This window comes from Myotis brandtii, unplaced genomic scaffold (genome assembly GCF_000412655.1).
Source record: "Myotis brandtii unplaced genomic scaffold, ASM41265v1 scaffold855, whole genome shotgun sequence".
NCBI lineage: Eukaryota > Metazoa > Chordata > Mammalia > Chiroptera > Vespertilionidae > Myotis > Myotis brandtii.
In genome coordinates this window covers 184,548-208,187 of record NW_005371476.1, presented here as the reverse complement: position 1 = coordinate 208,187, position 23,640 = coordinate 184,548, and the positions used below count along the sequence as shown (strand labels likewise).

Here is a 23,640-nt window from a genome sequence, read left to right as displayed (position 1 = left end):
TAAATAAAGGTGAATTGGCTTCTTTACTACAAGACTTCTTAGAGCCTTCAACATGCTTATGTGCACTAAGGCCTAAATGTCCTGAAGTTAAATCACTTCATACCCTCTTTTCATAAAACCAAATTCTATTCTGTGGATCAAACTTAGGAAATGTTGAGCTAAATAATCTCAGTGGTCCCTTCAAGGCCATGATCTGGATTTGGAAAAAAAAAAAATTGGTCATATTATTTTGGCTCTTTTGCTTTATAATACATTATACAGCAGGTCCTCAAATACCGTCTTTTCGTTCAATATTGTTTTGTTATAATGTTGATGAGATGTCATAGGAATTTTACTCTTACTTATGTCAATTAGCACAGTAATTAGTTTCTTTATATGTTATTTCCCTGCGGTTCCAAGAACCTTTTTATGACGTTAAGTGAGGACTTACTGTATTGGGTGTCTGTTCAAACTTTCCTCTCCCTAGCTTTTCTGTGCAATCCTTTTACCCTTAAGAATTGTCTCTCTTGAAAATGTTTTGCATTTTGAGTTTCGTTGTAAAGACACTTGGGAAAGAATAGCCAATATTTCTATTGGAGGCACTTTTATCTTAATACCAGATGAGAACAAATCACTTGTAAGACTGAGTGGTGTTAATGGGAGTAGTGATGTGATTCAGATTACCTGCCATTTATTTGAGTATCTGCTGAGTCCAAGGCTGCTTGCTGGATGCTGAGACAGTGCAAAGATAAATAAGACAACTTTGCAGCTGGTTTTATCTTACTGTGGATTAAATTCTCACAACAACCAGGTGCGATATTCAGGACAAGGGTTATATCTCTCATTTTATATTTGAAAATAAGCCAAAGAGAAACAAAGCAGTTTTCTCAGAGGTGCACAAATAATATATCCATTGTTCTCGGACCCAGGTCTTGTGCATTCTAAGGAGGATTTTGGTTCCTTCGCAGAGGTAGTTGCATAGTTTTCATTTCGGTGAGACATCAGCAGAGTCTTTGAACAAAGCATTGAAAGGATGCTGGTGGGATTAGATGGAATGGAGGGGAGAGAACTACCGGACATGCCATTTTTAGGGTCTTTGGTGGGGGAATCCCAGCTGGAACAGTATTTCGGCTTGCAGCCTCAGCTGGTCATCTTAGCATTTTTCCTACAGATGTGTTTCTCCATGTGCACTTTAAATTTAGCAAGTGTTTTGTTTGTTTTTTGTTAATCCTCACCCAAGGATATTTTTCCATTGATTTTTAGGGAGAGTGGAAGAAAGAGGGAAAGACAGAGAGAAATATCGATGTGAGAGAAACACATCGATTGTTGTCTCCTGCGTGAGCCCTGACCAGGGCCTGGGCTGAGGAGGAGCCTGCAGCCAAGGTATAATATGCCCTTGACTGGAATCAAACCTGGGACCCTTTGATCCGCAAGCCAAGGCTCTATCCACTGAGCCAAACCAGCTAGGGCAAATTAAGCAAATGTTTAATGAGAACCAAGCATTTTGCCATGCATTAGGGAAGCTGTTCTTTAACTTTGGTAACATGGACCTTTTATTTTTTTAAGATATATTTTTATTGATTTTTTTTTTTTTTTTTAAGAAGGAGAGGGGTAGAAACATTGATGAGAGAGACACATTGATCAGCTGCCTCCTGTACTCTCCTCACTGGGGATCCAGGCCAAAACCCAGACATGTGCCCTGACCGGGTATCGAACCGGCGGCCTCTTGGTTCATGCATTGCAACCATGAACCACATCGGCCAGGCAGAACATGGACCTTTTAAAGACTCTTGAGAACTTGGAACTCCTCAGAAATATGTATTGGTTTTGTATATAAATTCAAGAATTTATCAAGCTGAGCCCTGGAGCTCTCAGTGAAGGACTCTTTGTCCCAGGGTTACTGAGGTGATTGAGAAGGTCCACTCTTCAGAGAGTTCCTTGTGAGGAGACAGTGGAACCAGTAACTTTCTCGGTGAGATTCTGCTCTTTAGAGCTAGGTTATCAAGTGCTTTGCAATCACAGATAAGGGGGTATTTAATTCTCCCCAAATGGGACGGCACGAAGTTGTCAGGAAAAGGTACTAAGAAGAGCTGATGTCTTACTTGATTGGCATATAGAATTCCTTGTTTTGGCAATGCCAGTAAATAGGGCAGGACCAGCCAGGGCCCCATCTCTGCCAACACTTCTGCTACCATTTGTTGAGCTTGTGTTTTGCTCGGTGCCAGACACAACTTTCATAGATGTTCTCTCATTTGATAGTCACAAAATTCCCAGGTGGTAAAGTAGTGAAGTGGTTATTAAGAGCTTGGCTTCAGACTATATGAGCTCAAGTTCTGGTTATGCCACTTACTAGCTTAGTCACTGGACAAGTTATCTACCTTCTTTAAGCCTAAGTTTCCTTATGTGTAAAATGGAGATCATTGATGTTAGTAATAATTTTTTAAAATAGCTAATATTAGAAGTTAGGAGGTTACCCTTAGGGAAGGTGGGGTTGTGTAGTGACTGAAGGGGGCCTGAGGCAGGCTTCTGGGGCCCTGGTGATGTTCTGTTTCTTGACCTGGATGCTAGTTGCACAGGCATTTTCGTTAGTGAAAATTCAGTGAGCTATAAACGCATCCGTGTAGTTTTCTGGAGCATTATTCTTCAATTAAAGGTTAAAATAGCAAACGGTCTTGTTCCTTACCATGTGCCTGGCATTGTTCTACATTGTTACCCTGTTATCCCCATGGATACAATTCCAGGCAGGCCCCAAACCCCACAGTAATGAGAATAGTAGCTACTTTATAAGGTCACTGTGAAGATTAAATGAGGGCAACAGCAGGCTTTTAGTGCAGTACATTTGATACAGTGCTGTCTTCACTGTGACCCACCAGGTAGTGGGATGCAGAACTAGGACTTGCCCCTGTGCACTGACTCCAGCCCCTGCCCTCTGAACTTCTCTTAGCCCCCGGCTTGACCGTGGGGAGCAGAGACTCTCAGTCCAGCCCGTGCATTCTCCAGGTCCCGAGCAAGGCCACTCTGGGGAACTGTAGAGCAGGGGTTTCAGGGGGGGTAAGTTGGGTTCCTGCTCCCTGGGTGGTGTGAGCTCCACCTCTACTTGTTGGATCCCTGAAAATCATCAGTAGCTATATTGATAGCATGGACATCGTATGTGGAAGACTTGGTGGTGCTCGATGGCTTTGCCCGTTTCCATTTAATATAAAGTTCTAATCAGTGTAAAGTTGTGGACACAGTCACAGCTTCCTATTTGGGTTTATAGGATGAGCTTTGATTACAAAACCTGTCAACAGAGAAATTTAGTTCTAAAGGTGTGCACTGGGAATAATTAATTGCCATGTTTGTGAACTTCAGTAATTTGTGTCCTATCTTTGTGATTTTTGCCATAGCAGTGAACCTTCAATATTCTGTTAATATTTTAAAATCATTTTAAAATTTGGATTTGTTTGAAATATTTTTCAAAAAGGAAGCTAAATCATTGTCATAAATGAAAAACTTTGCCATGTATTGAAGGTAACTGTAAAAAATATATATATTCATCCATGCACCTTTCAAAATCACCTGTGTACCCCTCTGTGGAACACACTGGTTTAGTTCGTCCCTGCATTTCACAGGTGTGTACACCGAGGAGCAAGGCCATTGAGGGTCTTGCCCAGGGTCATACACTGGAAGATCTGGCTGGGAAACCTAACTCTTGACTGACTCCTGGGCCAGTGCTCCCTTCCTTCGTATTTCCGCTGGCTACCGGCAGTGGAGGTTAAATTAGGTCTATCACGTTTATATTTCATCTTTTTCTGTGCTTAAAACAGCGCAGGTAGTGAGATAACCCATTCTCTTCCCCACCTACCCTCCAAAGCAGGAAAAGTAATGGAAGTGGTAGAAAATCGGTAGCAGAGTCCCCTCAAGGTCATGCTTTCAGATAAGAACTGAAGTGGCCTTGGTTTTGTAGGAATATTCTGGCTTCGGTGGCTCTTGTTTTCTGGCCCATGCCATTAACTGAGAATGTACCCTACTTTCCTTAGCAGCTGCTGTTCAGAATGATCAGTTGCGACGTGAGGAATTGCTTGAGGTCTGTGTACTGTGAACCACTAGGTTTAAGTCCTTGAGAAGTAAAATATGTTTAAGAAAGTATTAGGTGGAGGAAGGAGAGGTAGCTTAGTGCTGTGGTTATAGACTTGAGTCGGGCATGCCTGGGCTTAAGTACCATTTCTGCTCCTTACAAGATGCATGATTTTTGACAGGTCACTCAGCTTCTCTGAACCTCACTTTTCCTTATCTTAAAAGTGGAAATAGTGCCCTAGACCAGTGGTTCTCAACCTTCCTAATGTCGCGACCCTTTAATACAGTTCCTCATGTTGTGGTGACCCCCAACCATAACATTATTTTCGTTGCTACTTCATAGCTATAATTTTGCTACTGTTATGAATCGTCATGTAAATATCTGATATGCAGGATGTATTTTCATTGTTACAAATTGAACATAATGAAAGCATAGTGATTAATCACAAAAACCATATGTAATTATATATGTGTTTTCCGATGGTCTTAGGCGACCCCTGTGAAAGGGTCATTCAACCCCCAAAGGGGTCGCGCCCCACAGGTTGAGAACCGCTGTCCTAGACTGTTTGGCTCAGTAGATAGAGCATCCGCCTGCGGACCAAAGGGTCCCAGGTTCGACTCCCGTCAGGGGCACATGCCTGGGTTGCAGGCTCAGTCCAACGTGCAGGAGGCAGCCAATCAATGATTCCCTCTCATCATTGATATTTCTATCTCTCTCTTTCTCTCCCTTCCTCTCTGAAATCAATAAAAATATATATTTTTTAAAAATGGAAATAATAACACCAGCCTCCTAGAGAATCATTGTAAGGAATAAATGAGATAGTATGTTTAAAATGCTCCTAGAGTACCTAGCACATAGTGAGCACTCATTAAATTTCAACTGGTTATTTTAGTAGATATTTCATATTTCCTAGAATAAAGTTACATTTATATGAAGAAACGAACACGTTGAATTTTATGGTATATTGTAATATACAATGAAATATCAATGTAAATTGTGATGCAGTTGTATATTTTATTATTAAACTTGTATCTAACATTTGTTTAGCCAAAGTTTAAATGCAGTCTATTGACTTCAGAGCTACACCTCTTAACCATTATTACAAATTTCCCTAGTTATAGATGCCTGAAGCAAACATGACTTAAGAACAAATCTGGCTGGCCAGATAGTTCAGTAGGTTAGAGCGTTGTACCAACAGGCCAAGGTTGCAGGTTCAATCCCTGGTCAGGGCACATGCAAAATCAACCAATGAATGCACAAATAAGTGGAACAACAAATCAATGTCTGTCTCTCCCTCCTTCCCTCCCTCTCTCTGTCCCTCCGTCCCTCCTTCTCCCTCTCTCTCTAAAAAAACTAAATTTAAAAAAAATAAAAATAAAATAGTGGATTAAAAAAACATTTGAAAGTCTCAGTCACAAATTTGGAAGGACACTTACTGATATAATCAATATTAGGAACAGGAAACTATTGTAACACATTTACCATATTGGCTGTGGGAGGAAAATAAGGAAGGCTGAGGACTCAGGAATAGCATTTAGCTAGTTTGGCAGGAAGGAGAAAGATGTGGAAGATGAGGTTTCAGCAGAAGGGAGCAGGGAGAGTGCCTGAAGGGTAGAGTGCACATTTTGAGGCCCCGTCTTTGAGAGTGAGGTCACATGCACACTGTTGAGGGACTCCACTGATAGTCATACCCTTTTCTTTTGTGTTTTGGGGTAATCATGTCTTCTGAGAATGTTTTGGTCGGTCTTTTAAAAAACAACTAGAGCAGTCTTTTTTTTTCTTACATATTTTTATTGATTTCAGAGAGGAAGGGAGAGGAGAGATAGAAACATCAATGATGACAGAGAATCATTGCTTGGCTGCCTCCTGCACGCCCCCTACTGGGGATTGAGCCTGCAGCCCAAGCACGTGCCCTTGGCAGGAATCGAACCTGGGACCCTTCAGTCCGCAGACCAACGCTCTATCCACTGAGCCAAACCAGCTAGGGCAACTAGGCCAATTTTGAAAACCCTTATATTAGCCAGTTTATTGTGGCAGACGAGAGGGTCTCTGTGGACACAAGCTCTTGCGTGTTCTCACCTTTTAACCCACCTGCTTTACCAGCTGAGTCCTTACAGGTAACTTTTGCATCTTAAGTAGCCAACCTCTGCAAGCTTATCCAAAACAAATAAGGGAGCAAGCTGGCAAGTAGATGGTAGAATGCTGTTAGGCAGGATGTATATGGCCTTTTGTTTAAGGGCAAATGGCCACTTGCCCGTAGAGGCTTGCTTGGATATAGGAGGTGGAGTTTCTATCGGCTGTCTATCTTTAGTATTTGAGATTGTCAAACTTTTTCTTTAAAGGTCCAGATAGTATGGCTTTGCACACTATATGGTCTCTGCAACTCCTTACCGATAACAAATGGGTGTAGCTCTGTTCTAATAAAGCTTTCCTTACAAAAGCAGGTGGTTCACCAACCGTAGTTTGCCCTGGTTTAGAATACCTCCTATTAGAACACCTAATGGTGTTCCTATTCTTGTCCACTTAGAATCTATTTGTCTTGGCCAAGAGGATCTTTTAAAAACAAATTAGCACATTACTTCCCTTAGAAAGCCTTGTAGTTGCTTCTGATCACCCTTCCTATAAAATCCAAGCCCCTTACTAGGATCAGTAAAGCCCTGTGTGAGCTGGCTCTTGCCCACTTCTTAGAACACATCTAATTCCTTCTACTCCAATGACATTCACTTCTTTCTTTTAGGCTTATACCTACCAAACTTGGTCCTGCCTCAGGCCTTTGTACAAGCTGTTTCTTCTTCCTGGGCAGCTCTTCCTCAGATTTTTGTGTAGCCAGCTGCTACTCATCATTTAGGTCTCAGGTTACACGTCACCTCCTAGTGTCCTGCCCTGATTGCCCTATATAAAGTAGCTCTCCCAAGCACTCTATATGTCATTGTCTTTTATTGGCATCATGCTTATTGCCACCTGAAATGCTCAGTTTATTATGTACCCGTGACTCCCCACCGACTGCTGACTCCAGGGAACAGGGGCTTGGTTATTCTTGTTCGCCACAGGAACCTTGGTGCCTGGAACAGCCTAGCACATAGTAGGCAATCACCATTTGTTGGGTGATTTGCCTTGTTTTACAGCCCTGGTATTTGTGAAGTGCTTTTCAGTGTACAAAGCTCTTTTGTGTTCAGAGTATGTTGTTATCTTTTCAAAAACTGTGAAGCAGATGGTATTATACCCAGAGGATCTTAAGCAGAGAAGAAACGGACTTGTCCAATATCACAGAACCAGTAAATGGAAGGGACAAGCCCTAACTCCAGGACATTTAAGTCTTGCCTGGGTTTTCCCGATTGTCTTTAGTTGTTTGTTTAAGGTAATTTATCTTTATGTTGATCCTGGAAGGTCTCACACTTCTGGGCACATTGGGACAAGTTCAGAATTTCCACTGAAGACTTTGCTCTCTGAGACAGGTGTGCTAGGCTTAATTCAGGGAGTAACATCCAGAGCAACTGCTATAGACATTCCTTTGATTAAATCAAAGAGTTGATTTATTGTGAAGATCACAATAATTTGCTAATGAGAACAAAGTAGATAAGTAAGGAGTCTATGTAGCATTTGTTTCGGGGGAAAATTTTTTAATAGCTATGTTCTGTTCTTTAAATAAAATGTTAAAAGTTGAAACAGTTCTCAGATTATCTTACTTTCTTAAGTGCAGGAATCTTATAATAGTCTGGACAGTCATCCCCCCGCTGTTCGGACATTTCCAACAAAGAGCAGCTTATTGCCTTATATCTGTAGATTGCATCATCACTTTTATAGATGTTACAGTTAATAGGATGGATATATTCCTAAAGCGTTGTCAATTGAGCAAACATGGCCTTTTAAATATTGTTGGGGAATTCGTTTCTTAAAGGAATCCTGTGATAAAACCTTTTGAACAAAGTTTTTCTCATTTTTGGCCTGCTTGTTTTCTTCAAATGCAGTATGCCTCTATTTTAAGTGAAGGCTTAGAAATACTAATTGCTTGTAAAAGACACACTTTTGGTACTATTTTATTTCTAAAGACACATTATTATTAAGACCAAAAGAAAACTCAGCTAACAGTGAAAAGTGTTTATACTACCGTGACATTGCCTTACATTAATGTAGGTTGGGGCCGGGGGGTGGGAGGGAGACAGTGAAAAAACAGCCCTCTAAAGAGGACTCGTCTTTCTCCCTCGAATAGAGCCATGATTTGTTCCTGAATATTTAAATCTGCTTCTTCTGTAGATTGCTGCTAAAATTGATTCAATTCCTCACTTGAATAATTCCACACCTCTAGTGGACCCCTCCGTGTATGGATATGGAGTACAAAAACGGCCCCTGGATGATGGAGGTAAGTTGTTGTCAGTATCTTTGCCTTTCAGGTGGTAGTGAACCTGTCAGAGCCGTTTGTGTCAGCCATTTCCTTAACAGCTCTCTCCGGCACTGCTCTGAAGAGGAATGGCTGAGGGGAAGTATTTAGGATGATTTTTCTCAGCAATTCTCCAGCATTTGAGTTCTTATTTGCCTTGATAATACAGGAATCTTTTTAGCTGGGCTCTCAGGGAAAGACTTGGCCTTTGAGCATCAGCTTGGAAGTAATTTGACAGATTGGATAGTTTTGCTGGATTCAGCCCTCCGTTCTTCCAGTGCACATGTAAGAATTGAAGTTTCCACTTTTCTCCGAAGAAAAGCTAAGTTTTGGTGCATAGCTTTGAGGAAGCCGTGGCTGTATCTTGACCTTAGAGAAAGGAAAGGGGGGAGGGAGATGACCTTTCTCTGTTCTACTGCTGGTTTTTCATCATTCCCATTTATGACAAGTTCTTTCTAGAAACATTTATTTTTCATTCATTCATTCATTCATTCATTCGTTATTTTGCTGCATTGTTTATATATTCAACTCCACTCCACCCCCACCCCCAAAATTTCAAACCAATTAGCAGTGCCTATCACCAGGACCCTGGCAGAGAATCTACCAAATGTGCTTCTGTAGAGAACTTGGCCTTCCTTTATCTGATTTGGTCTTCCATAAAGTAGGCCTATAACAGGGATTGTGAAATATACTAGATGGTACATGAATGTTCACATAGTGGTGGGCCAGTGTCTTCTCCTTCTGCCCTGTCAGTCTGCATATGCATCCAACCATGTATGCGTGTATATATTTCTATGATACGTTAAGTGAAAAAAATCAAGGTGTGCAACTATGTATTATGTAATCCCTTTTTCTAAAAAAATGCATGTTTTTATATACATAGGAAAAATGTAATTTGGCTTGATTGATTGATTGATTTTTCTCTGGTCTCCTTGGGATTCTAAAAGAGGAGATCGCCATTATTTTTTAGACTAGAGGCCCAGCGCACGAAATTGTGCACAGGTAGGGTCCCTAGGCCTAGCCTGTGATCAGGGCCATCTTTCGCCCGCTCACCAGTCCCCAGTCCCGCCCCGCCGCCACCCACCCTGGTTCCCATTCGCCATCCTGTGATCGGAGCCTGTGGGCCGGGTGGGGAGGGACCAAGAGGTGGTCAATGCACCTCATAGCGACTGGTCGAGCAATCATTCTGGTTGTTGCGCCGTTATGGTCACTGGGCTTTTATTATATAGGATGTGGGAACCTTTTTGGAATAATTGTATAGATTCACACTAATTGGGAAGATTTTAAGGGGATATCATTTGGGTGTAAAAGTTCTTCTCTGTTTAAAACAATGGTCACACACACATAAAAAGTCTACTCCAGGCCATTGGAACTACGGTGACCATTTAAACTGCTGCTTCCAAATAGTTCCCCATGATCTTCTTTTATTTGACTGGTGTTAGTGATTTCTTAGACCAAATATGACTAATGGCATTATCTGCATTTTGCCTTAGCAAAAAGCTTTTTACCTTTTTAGGGCAATTATGCTTCTGCTTCTCCTATGAGACATCAATAGGAAAGTAGAACTAAGTTGTCTGGCACTGAACACGTATCTTGTTAATGGACAGAGCCTCCCTGGCTCACCATTTCCAGAAACTAAGATCAATACATTTCACAACTCTCGGCCTTGTTTTCACCCACTGTGTGGAGTCGAGTTGCAGTGGGAACTGCACCCAGTGACGAGTATTCACTGTGTTCTTTGCATGGGAACACCCAAATGTTTGCAAATGTAACCGTTGGCATTTCGCAGACATTTTTCTCCCATTTATCCTTTGAAACCCATTTGAAAGAATTTAGCAAAAGGTTCTGAACTTAATGATAAAGAGACCTAGGAAGCAAGCAGCTGTAGTTAGTAAGTCACCAGTAAGTGCAGGGTCTCCCTTGAAAGTTCAGTTCATTATCATATTGTTTATTTTCACATGTTGTGGTTGTTGACCGTTTTACAGAGGACCTTCATTTTCTCCCCTTTGCCCTCCTCCACCCAGCTCCCTCACCTCCCTTTTGAGAACCATGATTTTTTGCATGTCTGCCTTTTGGGGACTAAATCCTTGTAATCAGAAAATGAACACAATTTCTCTCTTTCCTTCTTCTAAATAGTAAGCAATCTTTATAGTAGGAAAGAACCGAGAGAGAACCTTTTGGCACCATGTCCGGCCTCTGGCATCTCTGGATGCCTGTGTCTTACACAACAGATGTATTCGGAGAACAAGAAATGTCCCTCAGGCTTTTTGCATTCTGCATTACAGTTTGATGAAGTCAATCCTCTTCTTGTGAGCACCGTTTCAATAACAGAATCACGGGAATTGTTTTCCTCCACGTTGGTCCCCACATATAGAGTTTGAGATTTGCTGTTGATCTTAGCGAGAACCCTGGGCAGTGGGGCCTGCCTCAGCCTCTGTTGTCAGCTGTCTTCTGATGGGGATAGGTCACTGGGCCAGTTCTGTTCTCCTGAATAAATATGTGAATAAACAGATCCTGTCAAGGAAAGTGTTTGTGTTTGCCCCACAGCTTTCTAGGGGGCACAGTCTTGCTGTTTGTGAGATGAAAGGTTAGAAAAGCAGAGACAAACAACAAGCAGGAATTCCACCGCTTTTTCTTTGCAATAAAGATTTCCAAAGGCTTGCAGTGTTTTGTTTGGTTTGGCCTAGGGGTTTTTTTTGACAGAAGTTCACCAGAACACTTTTAGCAATGTGAACTTTCTAACTTTCCTGTGAGTTGGAGTTCTTTAACCTTCAGGAGGTTAAAGTTCAGTCCGCTAGACGTTTTTGGAGGTGTTACTTAGGTCTGTTTGAAAGTATTTCAGCTTTGAAGTGGACCACAAAGAACCTTCACCCAGCGTTTATTCAGGACACTGAGGTATACAGACAGGTGTATGAACAGGAGGATTGGAACAAGTGCTAGGCAAGAAAGCCAGGGGCCAGGTTTATTCCTGGTGCAGATGGGATTGGCGTGAGCGGTGTTCCTGCAGTTTGAGCCGCCCGTGAGACTGCCCATCAGCAGCCGCCTGGAACCCAGCAGGAAGAGTTTAGAGCTCAGCCTTCAGAGCCTTTCTTGGCGCCCTGCCCTCCAGCTTTGGGTCACATAACTTTAATTGGTAGCATCTTCAGTCTTGGCACCCACGCTTTCTAACAGTCTTTGAGGTGTAGAATCTCCAATTCGGGACTCTCCCTGCTGGTGTCGGGTGTGGCACCCTTTCCGTCCAGTCCTTTCTTCCTGCCACTACTGGAGCCAGTCTGACCAGTTTCTGCCTCTTCTGTAAGGCCTGGGGCAGGTTCCAGTACCAGGGAGGTCCAGCCTAACCTGGCCGTCACCTCCCTGCCCTTCTGTCTCTCCCCCATTCACAGCCTAATCATCTGTTCTCTTTGCTCTCCCAGAAACATGTCCTCCATCCCAGCTCTTACCTGGCTGACTCCTACTCAGCCCATAGGTCTCAAAATTGACAGGTAAGACTTCCTCCTAGCAGCCTGTCCTCATCCTCATCTTCTGACTTGCTTCAGTGCCCGGCTCAGGTGCCACCCAGCCTCTTTATCTTCTCTTGTCTCCTGTTCTCCTTCCTTCCTCCTTTCCCTCTCTTCCTCCCTTTTTCCTACAGTCCCCTCACCAGTCCTCTCATTCTGCTCTGAATTTCTAAGGTTCATCTGTCCCTTAGGGTACATGTCATCTCCTGCTTTATTCTGCAGATCCCAGGTGTCCCTCTCCGGCCAGGTCCTCCTACATGCCCTCACTCACCATAGAGGCGTTCCCTATTTCTAACCTGCCTAACAGCGGGAGGGAATAGATGCTCAATGCTTAATTCTCCTTTGTCTCCTGTGATTTGCATTTAGAAAATTTTCTGAAAAGTAAGCTCCACATGTAAGAGAACAGCATTAGCGAAGTGTTTTAAAACTGTGAATTTCAGTTTAATCTAAATCAGGACCTGGTCTCTGCCCCACCTGCTCAGCCCTGCCATGAGCTTGGAAGCAGCCATGGGCACACGTAAACAAATGCGGTGGCTGAGCTCCAGGACCTCCTTGTTTACAGAAATGGGCAGCTGGCCCTCAGGCTCAGTTTGCCAACCTCTGATCTCAAACCAGCCTTGTCAAATGATTAACTCTAACTCTTTCTTAATCTGCAGTTAGAGAGGTGTACAGAGGCTTCCCCCCACCCCTGATTTCCTTAAACAAGTCTCCCTGTCTCAGGTTCCACTGTCTAAGGCCTCGCTGAGAAAACGAGTAATTTCTAATGTTTAGCCCAGAGCTGGCTGACAGGTGGCAAAGCCGCTCTTCTCATCGTCCCCTCCGTCTTTCTAGGGGCAGTGGGAGCATCTTCTCCAGGTTTCTACCCCGGGAGAGTCTGAGGTAATTATGGCCTCTGAGCATTTTACTTGAATCAAACAAACCTCACTGTCCCTGCCCTCTCTGTAAAATGCGACACCACAATCAGAACTTCGGTGAATGCAGCACTGTTTCTGCCATTGCTGGGGGCGGGGAGCGTGCACAAGCAACTTTGAAACGTGCCTGCCTTTTCTGCCAAAGGCTTCTCTGAGATGGGTACAAGTACCTTTTTAATAGTCCCACACCTTCTGCTCCTATCTCCATGATGTTTCTGTGGGTGACGGAAGAAGAATTTTGGGGTGTACTATCAAATGAAGTATTTACAGGAAAATTGGAATAGAAATTTTTTTTTCTTTTTAAAAAAATCCATTTTGCCCTAGCCCAATGGTAGGCAAACTGCGGCTCGGCAAACCGCGGCTCGCAAGCCACATGTGGCTCTTTGGCCGCTTGAGTGTGGCTCTTCAACAAAATACCGACATCTGTGCATGGGCCACGAAGTTTCAGTCGCACTGTACGTGTGCGCCCGCACGTGGTATTTTGTGGAAGAGCCACACTCAAGGGGCCAAAGAGCCGCATGTGGCTCACGAGCTGCGGTTTGCCGACCACGGCCCTAACCTGTTGGGCTCAGTGGATAGAGCGTCAGCCTGTGGACTGAAGGGTCCCAGGTTCGATTCCCATCAAGGGCACATGCCCAGGTTGCGGGCTCGATCCCCAGTGGGGAGCATGCAGGAGGCAGCCGATCAGTGATTCTCTCTCATTGATGTTTCTATCTCTCCCTCTCCCTCTCTGAAATCAATAAAAAAGAATACTTTAAAAAAAATTCTGCACATTGACATAGAGGTAAAAAGAAAACAACTGAAACATTTAGATGAAAAAGAAATTTTTTTTAAAGTGTGTTTTTTATTTATTCCAGAGAAGAAGAGAGAGAGAAACATCAATGATAGAGAATCATTGATCAGTTGCCTCATGCACACCCCCTACTGGGGATGGAGCCCACAACCTGGGTATGTGCCCTGACCAGGAATCAAACCATGACCTCTTGGTTCATAGGTTGATGCTCAACTACTGATCCACACCAGCAGGGCAAATGAAAGATTCTTTACAATTAAATCACAGTTTTATATATTTATCTTACATGTCAGTGAGAAATCACCAACTATTATGAAATGACAAATTACATTTAAAAAACAAAAAGGTCTCATAAAAAATATATCCACGGATGAAAAGTACTGTACTCTGTTTTTTTAAAAATATATATTTTATTGAGTTTTTACAGAGAGGAAGGGAGAGGGATAGAGAATTAGAAACACTGATCAGCTGCCTCCTGCACACCCCCTGCTAGGGATGTGCCCGTAACCAAGGTACATGCCCTTGACTGGAATCGAACCTGGGACCCTTCAGTCTGCAGGCCGACGCTCTATCCACTGAGCCAAACCAGTTAGAGCAGTGGTTCTCAACCTTCTGGCCCTTTAAATATAGTTCCTCATGTTGTGGTGACCCCCAACCATAAAATTATTTTCGTTGCTACTTCATAACTGTAATGTTACTATTGTTATGAATCGTAATGTAAATATCTGATATGCAGGATGGTCTTAGGCGACCCCTGTGAAAGGGCCATTCGACCGCCAAAGGGGTCGTGACCCACAGGTTGAGAACCGCCGAGTTAGGGCAGAAGTACCGTACTCTTGATGCTGTCACTTTCTCCTCTTCTGTGTTACAACACGTTGTTTCCTTCGATAAATGCATCTCCATACTCATTCCTCAGTTATCCGTTTTCAAAGTCTTCATCTACTCCAAGGCTATATTCATGTAGCCACCCAGGCAAGCCAGGACCCCTGGATAGTCCAGTCCAGAATTTCCTTTTACCACCACTGGCATCCAGTGATGTGCCTTAAGAAGTCGCTGGGGGCTTGCTCCTGCAGACTTACTTTAATCCTGATCAGAAATCTGGGAGGGGGGACAGCTGAGTTCTAAGCCCAGCTCTGCTGCTTAATTAGCTGTGGGCCTGAGGTGACCATTTCTCCTCTCACGGCCGCAGGGCCCTCATCTTGTGGTGGGACCCGGAAGTCCTACTGGAGGCGCCCACAAGCCTGGCCTCCACCCACCTGGAATAGAAGGTTTCTGTGGCCCTTTCCGAGTGGTGTTTTTTTGTTTTTTTTCCAGCACTTGTGGCATAGAGCAAAGACAAAGAGAGTGAGGAAGAACGATTTCTAAAATTCCAGACTTTCAAGGAGGGCAGCAGTGAGAGCCAAAGTTCTTGCTGCCAGCGGGTATGGGCGCCCAGACTGCCTGTAGCCCACACCACCCAGGCAGGAGCCCGCAAGTACCAGAGTCTCTGCTTTGGAAAGAGAGAAAAATGAATCTCAGAGATGTTGGCACTTTCCCTCAGTGGAGGGTGATGATGGATGCTGCAGGGAGAAAGAGCCAGGATGGAAACTCAGTTCCTGGGAGGTGGGGAGGTGTGGGGGGAGGGGCAGATTGGCCTTTTATGAAGTAGATAAAGTAAACCAAGCCCTAGCTCTCAAGCAGTAGTCTTTCGCCTGGGTGAATGAAGACCCCCCAGGGGTTCGGTGGGCCTGGTAGTTTATAGCAACCCTTTTCCAGCTCTTCCTTCTGTGCACACTCTTCCCTAAAGTGGAGCTCTCTGAGACTTGTGTCTGTGCTGGAGACGTGCCCTTTTCACTTGGGGTATAAACTCCTCAAACACCTCAAAGGGTGGGGAACCCCAAGGTAACAAAGCATGAGAGTCTTGTTAAGAAATACAGGCCCGCCCTACCAGTTTGGCTCAGTGGATAGAGTGTCGGCCTGCGGACTGAAGGGTCCCAGGTTCGATTCCAGTCAAGGGCATGTACCTTGGTTGTGGGCACATCCCCAGTAGGGGATGTACAGGAGGCAGCTGATTGATGTTTCTCTCTCATCCGATGTTTCTAACTCTCTATCCCTCTCCCTTCCTCTCTAAAAAATCAATAAAATATATTTTTTTTTAAAAAAAGAAGAAAGAAAGAAATACAGGCCCTAGTCGATATGGCTCAGTGGATAGAGCATCAGCCTTTGGGCTGAAGGGTCCCAGGTTTGATTCCGGTTAAGGTCACATGCCTAGGTTGCAGGCTCGATCCCCAGTAGAAGGCAGCTGATCAGTGATTCTCATCATTGATGTTTCTATTTCTCTCTCTCCCAGTCCCTTCTCTGAAATCAATTTTAAAAAAAAGAAAAATATGGTAGTGACAGGATTGGATTTTGATTTTATCCATGTAACTCGTGGCAAAGGCTCATGCAGTCACCTCCCCTTTCATCCATCCATTCATTTTAGGATTATAATTCAGAAGTAAGTGGTCATCATGTGGATGTATATTAACACATATGTGTAATGGGAAAGGAAGTGAGGGAGTTTTTCTTGGCAAACTATGATCTTACTGGTTGGTCTGACAATTGGCTTAGCCAACTAGGTCAAATAGTAGACATTTTCCACAAAAATGAATGATCTAGACCTGTTTGCAATTATTAATCTAGGGGGAAATTTTAGATGTCAAATTAAAAGGAGATTTATAGTTTTTTCAAAATCCTTTTAGAAAGTATGTGACCCAGAGTGGCTTTCTACCCTGGCTGAGTGTTAGAACCACCTGAAGAGCTTGTTTGTTTGTTTGTTTGTACACCTGGTAAAACTCCTTTTTTTTTTTTTTAACTTAAAATTTTTATTGTTTAAAGTATTACATGAGTCTCCTTTTCCCCCCATTGATCTCTCCCCAGCCGCTCCCATCCCCCAGCACGTGCCCTCACCCCCCTACTGTCTGTGTCCATTGGTTATGCTCATATGCAGCACCTGAGGAGCTTTTAAAACCACATCAGCCTCTCTAGAAAATTTATAAAACGAAACACACATTTACATTTTCGGTTCACAGTTCTACTCCTGGGCATTTATTCCTGAGAAGAGAAAACTTATATTTACACAAAAACCTACCCACAAATCTTCATAATAGCCCCACACTGAAAACAGCCCAGATGTCCTTCAACAGGTGATGGTTAACTGGTCCACCCACTACTACTCGGCAGTAAAAAGGAACAAACTGGTGATACACATAGAGCTTGGCCGCATCTCCAGGGAGTTGTGCCAAGTGAAAAAGCCAACCCAAATGGTTCATACTGCATGAGCTCATTTATATAACCCTTTGGAATGAAGAAGAGATGAGTGATTGCCAGGTTTAGAGATGGAGTGCTGGGGGCCCCTGTATAGATTAAGAATCGGTTAATCTATTCGGTTCCTTCTCTGCTGGAAGGAACGTTGGTGCTTAAATTCCTTATTGTATAGCTAAGGAAGCTGATGTTGAGAAATGATCTGACCAAGCTGATTCCTGATAAGAACCAGGAAGACTTCAGACTTGGGGTCTCTGTCTCAAAGGCCATGATAGTGTCTGCTTGAAAATGTGGACTCCAAAGTCTGGTGGGTCAGGGCTTGAATCCTAGCTCTGCTCATTAACTGTGTGGCTTTGGGCATATTGCTTAACCTCTCTGAGCCTTTGTTTTCTTACCTCAGATTGAGATAATGCCAACCTAATGAGGTTATCATCGGGATTATAACAAGTTATTGTCAAACTTTTAAAATATTACTTACCATGTGACAAATGTTCATATTTCCACCAGAACTAGTCAACATATGTTAAAACATGTATAACTGAAGTAAAAGCTGTGTGAACTGTATGTATTACTATATATGTTGATATTACTATATAAACATTTTGTTTACTATTTCATTTTTTTATAAAGTTGGTCATGACCCTCTAAATGAATGTCATAACCACTGGATTAAATGAAAATAGGCATAGTGCTGCAAATCAGTAGTGTAGACGTACTTTTCCTCTTAATTTGACTACAGAGACCCTTGGGTCAGGCCTTCAGTGGGCACTTGAACTGGGGTTCCTAACACCTCCACATCCCCGGAGGGCCAGGTCAGGTTTCTGCTCATCGTGGAGCTTTCTGCTTTCCCGGCTGGACTCTGAAGCTTTCTTGAGGGCAGAGATGATCTTGCTCACCATTTATCCCCGGCACCTGGCGCAGGGCCCAGCTCCCAGCCCCTGGAAGGCGCGATGGGAACAGAGTGCACGTGGGCACCGGCACTCGTGTGCACTGTTCTGAGGGCTTGGGTGTGCGCACCTTCCTGGTGGGCGCAGTGGGACTGGTAATAACAGCGCCAGCCTCTCAGGGCTCGGCAGGACTAAGGGGGTGCATGCTGCTGCGGCACCTGGGAAGGCGCCTTGGGAAGCAGAGCTGGTGCTCTTTGCCACTCACAAGAGCATAGGAGACTGCAAGTGAGGGGCCTTATTGAGATCAACTTGAATTTATTCTTACTTTTAAAAATAATAATTTGCAGAATTAGTAACAGATTACTTGTCTAGGGACTTGCAGCTGAACTCAGCATGTCAGTGTTTTGCGGCCCTGGGGCGAGAGTTGCTGCTTAGAACACAGGAAGCTTTTGTATTGTCCTCGGGAGAAAAGCTTTTTAAAATCGCTTGGAAAACTGCAGAAATGGCTGCAGCGAGCTTCAGAGTCAGAGGAGTCTGGAATCCAAGCCAAGCACGGGAGGATTGTTTTCAAAACCTGAAGAGGAAGGTCTGGCTTGTTTATTATTTTTGTCAGTTCTGCAAAAACAGCTGACATTTCTCTGCTGACCGCCACTCACCTGCCTCTGGTCCCTGCTGTGCACGAGGCCAGCGAGCTGTCTGCGCTGGCAGAGGAGTGAGGGTGCTTTTGTTCCTCGGGCTTTTGGGGGGCGGGGGGGTTAACTGTTACATTTGATGCCTGTTATAAAATTGGGTATGTTCCCCAGCGACACTTGTTAGCGTTTCTTTTGGGGGAAGAAAAATGAAGACTTCCTCCTTACTGATGGGTAAACATGTGTCCAGCTGCCTTTTTTCCCCCCAAAAAAATCATTATTGAAATTGGCAGAGTATTACTCTTCAGAAAGAATTTCTCATATTGTAGTGTGAATATTTTCTATGGGGAGCTCATTTTTCCATAGCCCAGGGGGCTTCCCATTATGTAGTGTGCAAGATAAATGAGAACTACACCTGTGTGTGTGTTTACGCATGTGTGCTAGAATTGAGTGCAGGTGAATTTTCGAGGCAAGAGGAACTGTTGTCAACCAGCATGCGCCATTAGGGGAAATAGGACTGATATTTCAGCAGTTTTCTTTTTTGCAGTAAAATGATGGTAGTTACCATTAAATTGAGCTTTATAGGTGTTCCCATATGCCTCCCTCATTTGACCCCCTTCATCATGAAGACCGAGCAGAACCCCCCAGTCTCTCACCCCCCTTTCGTGGAGTTGGACGTTATCAGTGTGTGCTGAGTGAGTGCCCAGTGCCCCTTGCCTAACTGCTGCTTTTCATTTTTAGGCACCAAATGGGAATGTTTTTGAAGGGAGTACAACTTTAAATCAAGCGTTTCAGCCTTGGCTACGGCATGGGCATGGAGGATGGAGAGCATTTATTCTTAAGAGTCCACTAACTGAATTGGGTCTGGATTTGAATTGATTTCCTTCCTGGGTGGTGTGGCTCTCAGCAGTCCATCCGTTTGTGTGCTGATGGTGTGTGCACTCATGTTTTTGGTTTGTAAGCACCTTCACTTGTCAGCAGAGCAGTTGGCCATCAGAAATGACACCATGCGTGGTACCTGTGACACATACTTTTGTCACCAAAAAGAAATTTCCTTTTCTCTGATAAGCACAAAATTTCAAATGGCTTTTTGACCAGGAGCCTTCGAATGCTCCCCAGATCTCATGGAGTTCTTTATGGTAGCCTTGCCCTTTACTCTGTTTCTGTGTGTTTCTGTCTGAAATAGCTGAAGATCGTCAGCCTTTTGACAAGTCTTAACCGCACAGCACGCAGGTGCTCTGTTTAGGGAACAGGCACCTCTCCTCTGTGTTCTCATCATTTCCAGCCATTTTAGTTCCTCAGTCTTCAGTGGATTCTGTGCCCCTAAGAGAAGAATTCTGGCAGTAGCAGGGAAGCTGAGCTTGACCTTCAACGGGACAGCTAACCCAGCTGGAGGGCACTCTGTCTGGGCTTTCTCTGTCATTCCCACTGCCTTAGGTGATGGGCCTTCCTCTCTCACACATTCAGGGGCTGAGTGTGTGGTGAGGATTTCTTCCCTAAGCTGCTAATTGTCCAGTTTTCACATGGAGTGAGAGTCCCCAAGCCAGAGTGTTTATCATATGCAAACTGGAATGCAAAAAGAAAAATTTAAGAGTCGATGAAAAACAACTCTTATCCCTGAGATAAGCAGGTTAATAGTATATAATGTCAATATTTTGGCTGCAGACCATTATCTTGCTATTGATCCAGAAGAAATATGGTATTGACTCAGTAGCTTCATTTACTTTTTGCTGGCATTATTTCTCTAGTGTTTCTTCTCCTTTTAAAATAGCAGCATCTGGCTTCTTTTTACGACCAGTTCCTTTCTCCAGTCAGAGAAAGATGGTCAAGTTTTAGCAAAAGAAAGAGCAATTGGAGTCCTGTATTTCAGATGCTAAACCATGTCCACTCTTTGTTCTGGGGTTCATGTCATTGATCCTTCGCACTTATCTCCTATCTGTCCTGCTTAGAACTTTCCCTAGTCGTGTTTTTGAATGCTCTCGTTAGCACATTATGAGGCTCATTCCGTTTCTTTAATATGTGTAGGATTTATACTGTGCCACTGTCTGCTGACGGTGTTTCCTGGACTGCATTTGCCAGGAGAGAAACCCCACAGAATCGTTTTTGCTAAGCAGTGACGGAGACACTCAACGACAGCTGAAAGAGGAGGAACTGAAATAAAAAGCAGAGCTGAGGTGGTTCTGTGGGGATGTGACTACAGAGCCGGGTTTCACAATCAGAGGCTGTTTGGCACTGTTGTCCCTGTGAAATGGGCTTGAAAGGCAGGAGTTGTTCATTCTGAGCTCTCACAGATTGCTGGATGGGTCAGTGAAGAGGCCCGAGGAGGGAGGAAGCCAGATCCTCTCCTTGAGTTTATGCTTCTGGGAGGGTGGGGAGAATGGGGGCGCCCGATGGTCGGCAGGAGCATATGTGCATGGTCTTAGTGACTGCAGCTGCCATGGGGCCGTCCCTAACAATGCTCCTGAGTATCGGGTCAGATCTTCTCATTTGTTTTAAAAAGAGAAAGAAGGAACCCTCGGTATCTTTACATTGAGTTTGGATCCAGAGCAGGAGGGAGGTAGGAAGTGAGAGGGATTTAGGCAAGCAGGATTTTCTCCCAGGCTTCTCAGCATGTGGACACACAGATCAATTTCTTATCCTGCGTTCAGCTGGACACTGGGTTAGAGACTGTGCTGATCAAGACGTCCCCTCCTGTTTCATATCATATAACGCATTCATTTCAGCCACTGAGCCTAAATTACTATTTGCTTTCTTCCTGCCTTTCTTTTTTTCCCCTTGAAATGGTAAGAACTTGTGTAAGGATGAAGTTAGTTTATCCGTGCTAATGCTTTGATTTTTCTTTTCTCTTTCTCTTTGCCACAGTAGGTAACCAGTTAGGGGCCTTGGTACATCAAAGGTAAGCAGTGGGTTATGTTTTATTATTTATTGATCATTTCTAATTGTTTATTGATCCACCATCTGTACTAGAGTGTTAGAAAGTCAGAGGTTGAGAGTGTGGAAAACCATGGGCTAATCTTTAAGACTTAAGTTTTTGTAGCCCTTTTTAAGCTCAAAGGATAAACTAACACAATGTATTAAAGATCAGCCGTTAGTGCAATGTAAACTTAAAAGACTTCTAGAATGTTGGGGCTGTTCGTTCTGCTCACATTTCATTTAAAATGAGACAATGACATTTTCCCTCTTGTTTTCACGTTTTTCTCGGTGTTTTATGAACTCTTAACCTCTTCACTTCAGAAAACAGGTTCTTTTCCAAGTGAAGGTACAGCTTTTGGTCCTCAAGGAATCAGGAGCCTGGGAGGCCAGGAACCGCACCCGCCATAGTGATAGGGACTTGCCAGAGAACCTTGGATAGGTACCCAGTTGATCCCTGCCTCAGTTGCCTCTCACAGCCTTCCCTTAAACATTGAGGATTAGAAAAATGAAAAGACCTCTGGGCTTAAAAAAGATCAGTCTGTAAGATAGGGTATTGTGGTCACATTGTTACCCTTTAAAAAGGATAAAACGTACTGGAAACTACGCCTTAGCTTCTCCTTGTAATGGATGAAATTGTGTGTTTTGTACCCGTTACTGTAACACATCCTTAACCTTCACCAGCAAGGATAGTTATATCCTCTTGTATGCTACACAGTTCTTAGAGAGTTTCTAGAAATCACCAGGTGTCAGTTAATCAGAAGATTTATCCTGGGTTTTTTGTTGTTTCCTTGTTTGCTTTGTTTTTTAATGAATTAAAGTAATTTAAATAAAGTTGTTAGTATCAAATGTAACTTTCCTATAAGACCTTAATTAATCAGGATTTTACTTTCCAAAATGATAATACTTTGTGCATTAGACAAGTTTCAGCCTTGCATTTAAAATAGAGCTTTGTCTTGCTAGAGGCCCAAAGCAGTTCATCTTGATATGTTTCCTCCTCAGTGAGAGTCTGCTAAAATTGTTCTCGGGGGCTGAGTTTTGTGACATTTTGTATTGTGATAGTGTGGAACCTCTTCTAGTAAATTCCCCAGTATTATTTTTGAGAATAGATAGTTTGTGCTACACACGTGAGCAGCAGTCTCTTAGCTACGCAGACAGGAACACTGTGGCCTTTCACCTGGAACAGGGACTCTTGCAGGATGTTAGGCCCGCTAAGGTTTAGCACCAGCATCCACAGTTACTGGTTAGGAAGCCCAGACTTGCCTGATTTCGGGGTGAACTGAAGATCCCAAGAGGCAGAGAGAATCCCTGGGCATATATAAACCTGAGGATGTAAACTCCACGAGGAAAAGACAGTTTGCTCTCATCATGATGATACAGTGACAAGTGCTATTTATGCTATTGCATTTCTTCTAAGTGCTGCACTTTCCCTAAAAACATGCACTTTATTCAATTCTTTCCATGATGGGTAAAAATCCAGCTGTGTGCGAGATGTTTAAAAATGCTTATCTTTTTTTTTTTTAAACTACTTGCATTTAGCTTCCTCCTAAGATAAATGTTTAGATTTAATTGCTTCCCGGGGTGTTGGGCAAATTGGATATTGTCCACAATACTCTATATGGCAAATTTGACGGTTTGTTTGAAAGAGCCAGTGCAATAGTTGTTTAAAAAAAAAAAAAAAGCAAGCACATAATGGAGGGGATAGCATTTAACAGGGAGTACTTTGCAGAGTAACAGGTCATTATTCTGTCCTGGTCAACACTGATTAGGCCTCCGCTGGATACTGGCTCCATTTGGGGCGTCTCACCCTAAAAGACAGAAAAATTAGAGGGAGGCCAGGAAGCAACACAAAGATAGGGAAACGGGTGCTGAGGAAAAACTGGGTATTTCTCCATCTGGAAAGGACACCAGCAAGAAGTCTAACTTCCCCCCACTTCCCAAAGGATCATTAAGGGTCCTGGCCTTGATGACCTTTCAGTACTGAGCCCCACTCCTGGACACTGTCGCTGTATAAAGAAAAGGCAGTGTGAGAGGAGTTGATGGTTTTAATGAACGCCCAGAGGTTTCTGCCGCTGACACAAGGTGATGGAAGCTTGGATCTTTTTTCTTTTCTTTTCTTTTTTTTGAGAGAGAGAGAAACATGGATTTGTTGTCCCACTTATTCATGCATTCATGGGTTGATTCTTGTCTGCACCCTCACTGGGGATCGAACCCACAACCTTGGCATTTCAGGATGATGCTCTAACCAACTGAGCTGCCCGGCCAGGGCAAGGCTTGATCTTTTCAAAGAGTGATTGACCAAGAGATTCATCAGATG

The 23,640-nt window shown here is 43.5% G+C and overlaps 1 protein-coding gene across 1 annotated transcript in view; it reads left to right on the top strand.

The window, feature by feature from the left end:
* Positions 1-5,754: 5,754 nt before the first annotated feature.
* Positions 5,755-23,640, top strand: part of FUBP3 (far upstream element (FUSE) binding protein 3) — a 44,123-nt gene continuing 26,237 nt past the window's right edge. Inside the window, exons 1-3 of the mRNA XM_005884802.2 lie at positions 5,755-5,775; positions 8,291-8,396; positions 21,276-21,309. Coding sequence (XP_005884864.1) covers positions 5,755-5,775; positions 8,291-8,396; positions 21,276-21,309 — 161 coding nt within the window. The remainder of the gene's footprint in view (positions 5,776-8,290; positions 8,397-21,275; positions 21,310-23,640) is intronic.